The sequence below is a fragment of the Eretmochelys imbricata genome, chromosome 21 (genome assembly GCF_965152235.1).
Source record: "Eretmochelys imbricata isolate rEreImb1 chromosome 21, rEreImb1.hap1, whole genome shotgun sequence".
NCBI classification, from domain to species: domain Eukaryota; kingdom Metazoa; phylum Chordata; order Testudines; family Cheloniidae; genus Eretmochelys; species Eretmochelys imbricata.
The window spans coordinates 10,920,241-10,929,113 of record NC_135592.1 but is presented as its reverse complement, the minus strand read 5'-3'; the positions used below and the strand labels follow the sequence as shown (position 1 = coordinate 10,929,113).

The 8,873-nt window shown below is 43.1% G+C and overlaps 1 protein-coding gene across 5 annotated transcripts in view; it reads left to right on the top strand.

Annotated features, from left to right (window-relative positions):
• Nucleotides 1-3,057: 3,057 nt before the first annotated feature.
• ILRUN (inflammation and lipid regulator with UBA-like and NBR1-like domains) overlaps nt 3,058-8,873 on the top strand; it is a 56,532-nt gene continuing 50,716 nt past the window's right edge. For 2 of the 5 annotated variants that reach the window (XR_013348568.1, XM_077839597.1), the window contains exon 1: nt 3,069-3,351. Coding sequence is in view for 3 of the 5 variants with exons in the window: in XM_077839597.1 (XP_077695723.1) it covers nt 3,194-3,351 (158 nt within the window). In the remaining 2 variants the exon portion in view is untranslated. Of the gene's footprint in view, nt 3,352-8,873 lie in introns of all 5 variants that reach the window. The other 3 variants (XM_077839594.1, XM_077839596.1, XM_077839595.1) reach the window with 3 other exon arrangements.

Here is an 8,873-nt window from a genome sequence, read left to right as displayed (position 1 = left end):
TTCAGAGTAACAGCCGTGTTAGTCTGTATTCGCAAAAAGAAAAGGAGGACTTGTGGCACCTTAGAGACTAACCAATTTATTTGAGCATGAGCTTTCGTGAGCTACAGCTCAAGTGAGCTGTAGCTCACGAAAGCTCATGCTCAAATAAATTGGTTAATCTCTAAGGTGCCACAAGTACTCCTACCCTTATTATTATACTTTATTTACTAGCATATTTTCCATATTCATAAATGCCAATCAGTTAGATATGCCTCTATTTTAAACAAATTTGTGATTAAACAACCTGCATCTACAATGTATATTACATGGAGCTGACTCCTATTATATTATGTGATTTTGTTTCACCGTCATTAGATTGATTTGCATGTTAACATATGAGATGCATATACCCCTGTACAGTTGAACAGCCATGTGACTGATTTACATATATAAACAAATGAAATTTTTTCTGTGGTTAGCAATGGGATTAATTTGCATCTGTAAATGAAGTTGTTATTGTATCTGTATGAATCTGTGCTTGATAGGGTGTCACTTGCCTATGTAAACCTTATTCATTCATTTGCTGTGATCTCATTATTTGAATAAATATGTGCTTAATTTCCCGATGCAAATATGAAAATATTTCTCTATGCTGTGTTCATCTGTTGCATGTACATATGTAAAAGAAAGGAGTACTTGTGGCACCTTAGAGACTAACCAATTTATTTGAGCATAAGCTTTCGTGAGCTACAGCTCACTTCATCGGATGCATACTGTGGAAAATACAGAAGATGTTTTTATACACACAGACCATGAAAAAATGGGTGTTCATCACTACAAAAGGTTTTCTCTCTCCCCCACCCCACTCTCCTGCTGGTAATAGCTTATGTAAAGTGATCACTCTCCTTACAATGTGTATTATAATCAAGGTGGGCCAATTCCAGCACAAATCCAGGTTTTCTCCCCACCCCCACCCCCACACCAAACCCACTCTCCTGTTGGTAATAGCTTAGCTAAAGTGATCTCTCCTTACCATACACATTGTAAGGAGAGTGATCACTTTAGATAAGCTATTACCAGCAGGAGAGTGGGGTGGGGGGAGAGAAAACCTTTTGTAGTGATAAACACCCATTTTTTCATGGTCTATGTGTATAAAAACATCTTCTGTATTTTCCACAGTATCCATCTGATGAAATGAGCTGTAGCTCACGAAAGCTTATGTTCAAATAAATTGGTTAGTCTCTAAGGTTTCTGAGTAACAGCCGTGTTGGTCTGTATTCACAAAAAGAAAAGGAGTACTTGTGGCACCTTAGAGACTAACCAATTTATTTGAGCATAAGCTTTCGTGAGCTACAGCTCACTTCATCGGATGCATACTGTGGAAAGTGTAGAAGATCTTATTATATACACACAAAGCATGAAAAAATACCTCCTCCCACCCCACTCTCCTGCTGGTAATAGCTTATCTAAAGTGATCACTCTCCTTACAATGTGTATGATAATCAAGTTGGGCCATTTCCAGCACAAATCCAGGTTTTCTCCCCCCCACCACAAACTCACTCTCCTGCTGGTAATAGCTTACCTAAAGTGACCACTCTCCTTACAATGTGTATGATAATCAAGGCGGGCAATTTCCAACACAAATCCAGGTTTTCTCCCCCCCCCCCCCCCCACACACAGATAAACTCACTCTCCTGCTGGTAATAGCTTATCCAAAGTGACCACTCTCCTTACATTGTGTATGATAATCAAGGTGGGCCATTTCCAGCACAGATCCAGGGTTTAACAAGAACGTCTGTGGGGAGGGGGGTAGGAAAAAACAAGGGGAAATAGGCTACCTTGCATAATGACTAAGCCACTCCCAGTCTCTATTCAAGCCTAAGTTAATTGTATCCAATTTGCAAATGCATTCCAATTCAGCAGTTTTTCGCTGGAGTCTGGATTTGAAGTTTTTTGTTGTAAAATAGCGACTTTCATGTCTGCAATCGCATGACCAGAGAGATTGAAGTGTTCTCCGACTGGTTTATGAATGTTATAATTCTTGACATCTGATTTGTGTCCATTTACTCTTTTACGTAGAGACTGTCCAGTTTGACCAATGTACATGGCAGAGGGGCATTGCTGGCACATGATGGCATATATCACATTGGTGGATGTGCAGGTGAACGAGCCTTTGATAGTGTGGCTGATGCTATTAGGCCCTGTGATGGTGTCCCCTGAATAGATATGTAGGCACAGTTGGCAATGGGCTTTGTTGCAAGGATAGATTCCTGGGTTAGTGGTTCTGTTGTGTGGTGTGTGGTTGCTGGTGAGTATTTGCTTCAGGTTGGGGGGCTGTCTGTAGGCAAGGACTGGCCTGTCTCCCAAGATTTGTGAGAGTGTTAGGTCATCCTTCAGTATAGGTTATAGATCCTTAATAATGCGTTGGAGGGGTTTTATTTGGGGGCTGAAGGTGACGGCTAGTGGCGTTCTGTTATTTTCTTTGTTAGGCCTGTCCTGTAGTAGGTGACTTCCGGGAACTCTTCTGGCTCTATCAATCTATTACCAGCAGGAGAGTGGGGTGGGAGGAGGTATTTTTTTAATGCTTTGTGTGTATATAATAAGATCTTTTACACTTTCGACAGTATGCATCCCATGAAGTGAGCTATAGCTCACGAAAGCTTATGCTCAAATAAATTGGTTAGTCTCTAAGGTGCCACAAGTCCTCCTGTTCTTTTTGCAAATACAGACTAACAACGCTGCTACTCTGAAACCTGTCAATATGTAAAGGAGAATCATTTATTTCTTGATCACATGCCTATTTTAATCATGTGAATAATTTGCATATGTGAAAGCTGATTTCCATCAGAAAATTATTAATCTGCAGACACACAACGCATGCAAATGAATTATTAGCATATGACACAATCAATTTGCATACGTAAATAACGTGCCCTTGCGGATCTCCTTCTGCCGCCGTGGAGAGGGTTCCTGGGGTGGGGCTCTGCTTGTATTTTTCCTTTAGGTGACGTCACCACGTCTGTGCGGTCACGCGACGCGACGACGTGACAGGTGGCGTGCCCCGCGTGTGGGCGGGACGGAGCGTGCGCAGTGTGGCGGGGCTCGCTCCCCGCGTCCCCTCCCCCTCCATGCAGCGCTGAGGAGACGGGCGGCGGAGCGGAGCAGGGGAGGCCCGGGGCCTAGCGGAGCGGGCTGGAGCGGCGGCCCCGGCGCCATGGAGGGGATGGACGTGGACCTGGACGCCGAGCTGATGCAGAAGTTCAGCTGCCTGGGCACCACCGACAAGGACGTGCTGATCGGCGAGTTCCAGCGGCTGCTGGGCTTCCAGCTGAGCCCGGCCGGCTGCGCCTTCTTCCTGGACATGACCAACTGGTAAGGGACCGGGCCTGGCCGGCGGGGCCTGGCCGGCGGCACCGGGCCGGGGGGCGGCAGCCGAGGCCTGGGGGCAGGCTGCGGGGGCGGACGGCTGCCCGGGAGAGCGGGAGGTAAGACGGGCCCTGTGGGGAGGGGGGCGGGTTCGCTGGGCCCGGGGAGGGGAGAGAAGGGGAGTAAGCAAGGCCCTGTGGGGAGGGCAGGCGTGGGGGGTAAGCAAGGCTCTGTGGGGGGGAGGAAACGGAAGGTAAGCTGGGCCCTGTGGGGGGGGGGCAGGCCGGGGGAGGGGAGGGGGGATAAACTAGGCCCTGTGAGGGGGGAGGAAAGGGGAGGTAAGCTGGGCCCTGTGGGAGGGGGACAGGCCGGGAGAGGGGGTAAATTGGGCCCTGTGAGGGGGAGGAAAGGGGAGGTAAGTTGGGCCTTGTGGGGGGGGACACGCCAGGGGGGTAAGCTGGGTCCTTGGGGGGGGGCAGGCTAGGGGAGGGCAGGGGGTAAGCTGGGCCCTGTAAGGGGGGCAGGGGGTAAGCTGGGCCCTGTGGGGAGGGCAGGGCAGGCCAGGTATGGTTGTGTAGTCTGTCTGCGCCTTTTTTGCTGGCCATGGTAAGTCTGGAAGACAAGTCCCAGTGTGGGAGAAGCATCTGGGCAACCTTTTCCCAGCCAGCGTAAACAGAGAGAGACACAGAAGCTTCTAACTTGGACAAGGCTCTTAGTTTTCTTGAGATCAGGAGGAAAGAGTCTCTCTCGCATCACCAGGCAGTCTGAAGCGGGAGTGGTCCTCTGGTGTTGTTTCCCCCCAGATTGTTTCTCCTGTCTGTTGAGGATACACAATATTTGGTGTATGTGGGTCCCTCGTCTCTCTGGGGAGCCTGTCTACAGTTGGATGGGATAGGGGCATGGGGAGCTCGGTTTCCCCCTTCCACCTGAGACTGGATGGAGCACAAGTACTTGTATCTACACTGCTGGAAGGACCAAAATCAGGCATTAGCACCCAGTCCTGCTGACATCATCTCCCACAGTCCTGCAGCCTTTCCCAGGGTCAAGTAAAGGCAATTATAATAAAAAACGTGGCACCCTCTTGTTCCCCGTGCATCTTTCCCAGCACATTTACTGACTTCGGTAAGACAAATTCTTACTCCTGTGTGCCTCGCAGAGCTCACAAGGCTATGGGAAAGTGAGCTGGAGTCCTATCTCAACCATCACAACCAAGTCATTGGTTGAATTTCAGTTGTTACTCCTTTTCACAGTTAAAACATCAGTGGCAGAAAGATCAAGTTTGACTTACAGATCCAGGTGGCAGTTAGAAAAAACATCTGTCTTACAAAGTGAACAAACTTTTTTTTGGAATTGTTGAAAGGATAAACATGAAATCAGTGTAATATTTAGTCATGCATTTGTCAAGAGCCCTGTTTCACATGACACTGGAGATTGCCTTTTTGGGAAGTGAAGAAAGGGTGAATGATCAGCAAATGCTGGATCCATCTTAAGCTAGTCACCTGAATCCAGGGAAGGTGTCATGTGAGGAAGTGGTGAGTTTCTTTGGGGCAAGTGTTTTCATGACAAAATATTTCCTATTCAAAGTTTTTGGGACAGTAACATAAATACAGTCTGTCTGCAGTACGTATGGGTGTTTTTTTTTTTCAGAGTAATATTGGCTTTTCCCTGTATATTGTATTTCTCTTGGAAGAATAAATTCATAGGTCAACAGTGTGAACTCAAAAATGATCATGGATGACGAAAAAGGATTTTTTTATGTGTGCATCTGTAATAATTCTGATTTTTATTAGGAAAACACTTTTGTTTTCAGGAATATTACATGGCCACTTAATACTTCTGTCACTGCTTCCTTTATAAAATCCTGTTTTCAGGCATGAATAAATCAGTCGTAAAACTAACTCTTGGGTGAAACCTGGTGTGTCAGCAGTTTGGGCAACTGTTTTTATTAATGAATTTTCAACACAATTAGTCAAGCATTTTTTGCCATGAGTTTGAGTTATAAATGTTTGACTTTTGGATGCTGGCTTGTACTCAGCTCAGATGGTTTCATCTTTGTATGAAAGGAGTTATGTAAACATAAATAACATAAATAACACATTCTGCATGTAGTCAAATAGTTTGGGGAGTACTGAAAGAAATTTTAAATTTGTCAACATTTAGGCTGACAATTTCAAATTTGTGTGCCTAAATTCACATCCTTAATGTTGTTTGTAGTGTGTGAATTTAGTAAAAAGGGATTGGAACTGAGGCTGATTGGGTCTTATCAATTGGAAAATGTAGGGAGGAAAACGTCCATTAATTTGAATGTAGTACAACTGATCCATGGCATATGGCTCCAGTTTCTCATGTATCCCCCTTTAAGTGAATTTAGTGACTGTGAAAGTGAGGGATTTTAACAGCATTGCCTTGAGCCAAGTGTGCTGACAGGTGCTGTGAAAACTTCCCTCTTGTAACCTTACCAGTGTGCTACAATCCTGATCTGCAGCATCGTTTGCTATGCCAGACCCAGGACACCACACAGCTCTGCCAATGCACCTCAGTCCAAATCTGTAGCACCCTGACTATTGGTCATGAACCTATAATGGGCAAATACAGCCTAGTATAGGTATCTGGGGTACTAGCGTGGAATGGCCAAACCCCTTTTTGCTTGTGACCCAAGCCATAATTTGAACCAGCTTTCCTTAAAGGAAAACCTTGCTCTTCGGTATGTTGAGGCAATGTGAAAGTTATAGCTGTATAATACATACAAGCAGTCCCAAGGAAACGTAAGATAGTGGCCCTCTAGGTTTGGGTGGTGGGTTGGAAGTGTGTGTTCAGTTTGTCCTGAAAACCTAGTTTGTTGGTTTCACTACCAAGTTGCTTGTTCTTCTGTTAGGAACTCACCTCAGCCTTAGAGCTGGTTCTTCAACTCCTCACTGTTGCCAGCTTATGATTAATGTACCTCTACAGCAGGTTGTAGGGGAAGTGCATAGCAGGGTCAACGGCAGTGCACTCATGTGGAAGACCAAGGACTTCACCTCCCCTCTTATTGCACACATGCACAAATTTAACAAACCAACTAACTATATTGTTGTGAAAACTGTTTCCTTCACAACAGTAGCGAAAGCCGCTCTTTAAGGATATCTGTTATGCCACAACCAAACCTGAAGTTGCTTGCCTGCGTGTTGATAAAGTACCATGTTGTAACAAATCAGAGCTAAGAAGTGTTTTTGGAGGGCATTTCCAATGGTATTTCATTTGTAAACTTAATGGACATGCTGATAAATGAATTTATTATAAATTTGCAAGCTGGGGGGAAGGAGCGCAGAGGATATTTTGGCAGTTGTCAGAAAAATCTGGACAAACAGTGAATTACTTTAATCTTTAAACTTCTGATTTTTTCCAGTTCAATATACCAAACAGCAGAGAGGGCACATTGTAACTTGTTGGAAACTTTAAATTAAGGGTACTTTAAGACAGTGGCTCTCAATCTTTCCAGAATACTGTATTCCTCTCAAGGGTCTGATTTGTCTTGTTACCCCTAAGTTTCAGGTCACTTAAAAATATACAGAATCAGACATAAAAATACAAGTGTCACAGCACACTATTACTGAAAAATTGCTTATTTTCTCATTCTTACCATATCATCATAAAATCAATTGGAATATAAATATTGTACTTACATTTCAGTGTGTCGTATACAAGAGCCATATAAACAAATAATTATCTATGAAATTTTAGTTTATACTGACTTTGCTGCTGCTTTTTATGTAGCCTGTTGTAAAACTAGACAAATATCTAGATGTGTTGATGTACCCCCCGAAAGACCTCTGAGTATTCCAAGGGGTAATGTACCCCTGGTTGAGAACCACTGCTTTAAGAAACAGTTTCCTGCCTTATTAGGAGTATAGTGAAAACACTGGTAGTAGAGTACATCTTGCGATTGCACAGATTTCCAAGGTTGTTTTTTTTCTTGATGATCAAAAGCTATGAATTCAATATTTAATTGAACTATATCTACTTTCTCTCCATTTTTCTAAATCACTTCCTTAGAGCTTTGCCTCTGCTGATAAGCCATTCCGTTCTTTTTGGATTGTTCCAAGTTCTCAGTATTGCCCTTGGGACCACAAAATCCAAGTTGCTCCATTTTTTTGGGCTTTATTTTAGATGCTGGCTGTGCATTCTCTGAAAATGACACCACTGTAACATGGTTTTTGGTGAGTTTTTTGTGATTGATGCAGGGGAAAAGTGTGTGATGGGGTTAGCTTCTATTGCCTGATACTCTTGCCTGGTACTGAAAGTTGAGTTCTATCAGTGTCATTTTGGCACTAAATTATCACTTAATGTTGGAGATTACACAGGTAGTGTAGTCAGTGTGCATTTTATGGCCAACACATCTGGGATAAAATCTGCCCTTCATCAAATAGACTATTTAACTATCACAGTGTGTGTTCCCATCCCCCCTCCAGATGTTACGTAATCCAGAAAACTGGCTGGCTGACACTGAAACTCATCTGGCATCTTGGGTTTAAGCACTGGGAGAAGTGTTTTGGTCAAATGATTTTTGTGGTAATGTTAAGTTTCAGGTGTCCAGAGGAACTTTGAGTGTTGTGATATGGTAAGACTAGTAACATGTCTGAGCTTGTTCCCGTCCTTCCCTCAAAATCCCTAGTAATGTCTAATTGCATCTACATTAGAAATCTGTTTGAAAAGCCCTTCTGTGTTAATGTTCCAGGAAACTGGAAATTTAAATTGGACAGGTGTAATATAGTGTGCATACGTTGGAACTTTTATTGCTATTCTTGTTTTAGGACAATTATTACCGTCAGTGCTCAGGACAGGTAGAATATTTAGCCACAGGAAAATTCCTGCAGAATAAAGTTCATACAGTAGAGTAAGTTTTGGGTGAAGTGCAGTTGATATTTATGAGCACTGCTGATTTTTTTAAAAAAATCGTCAGTCTATCAGAAGATTTCACTTTTGTTACAAGAAATTCAGGTTACTGTAAAAGTAAGAGACTAGAGGAAAATGGCATTTTTTTCTTTATCTCTTTGTGTGGAGTCAGTTTCACTATTCCCTCTGTGTAGTTAGTTTCCCCTTTTGTTTATGTGGATATCAGATTGCAATAGGGGAGAGAGAAATATTTGTTTAAATTGAAAAATGTGATTTGTAAAACCACAAAAATAGGCCAGGGGAGGGATTCAAGTGGCAGGTGTAGGATCTGAAACTACTCTCAATTTAATTTTAAAATGGACTAGACTTCAAGTAGATGGTGTTGTTTAATTTTAAATCCCTGCCTTAATACAACCAGATGTTGGGATTTCATGGTGAGTCCCTTTAATTTAGCATTTAAATAATACAGTAACTTACACCTGCAGAATGTATTGACATATTTGCTTTTTACTTCCGCTGAAGTATTTTTTTATATTAGCCTAATAAATGTAGCAATTAATTTAGGTTTGGCAGGTTGTGAAAACTGGTTGCCAGACGATGTCCATTATAAATACCAGTGTTATTGTAGTAAACCTTAATTTGTTTTGTTCTGAGCT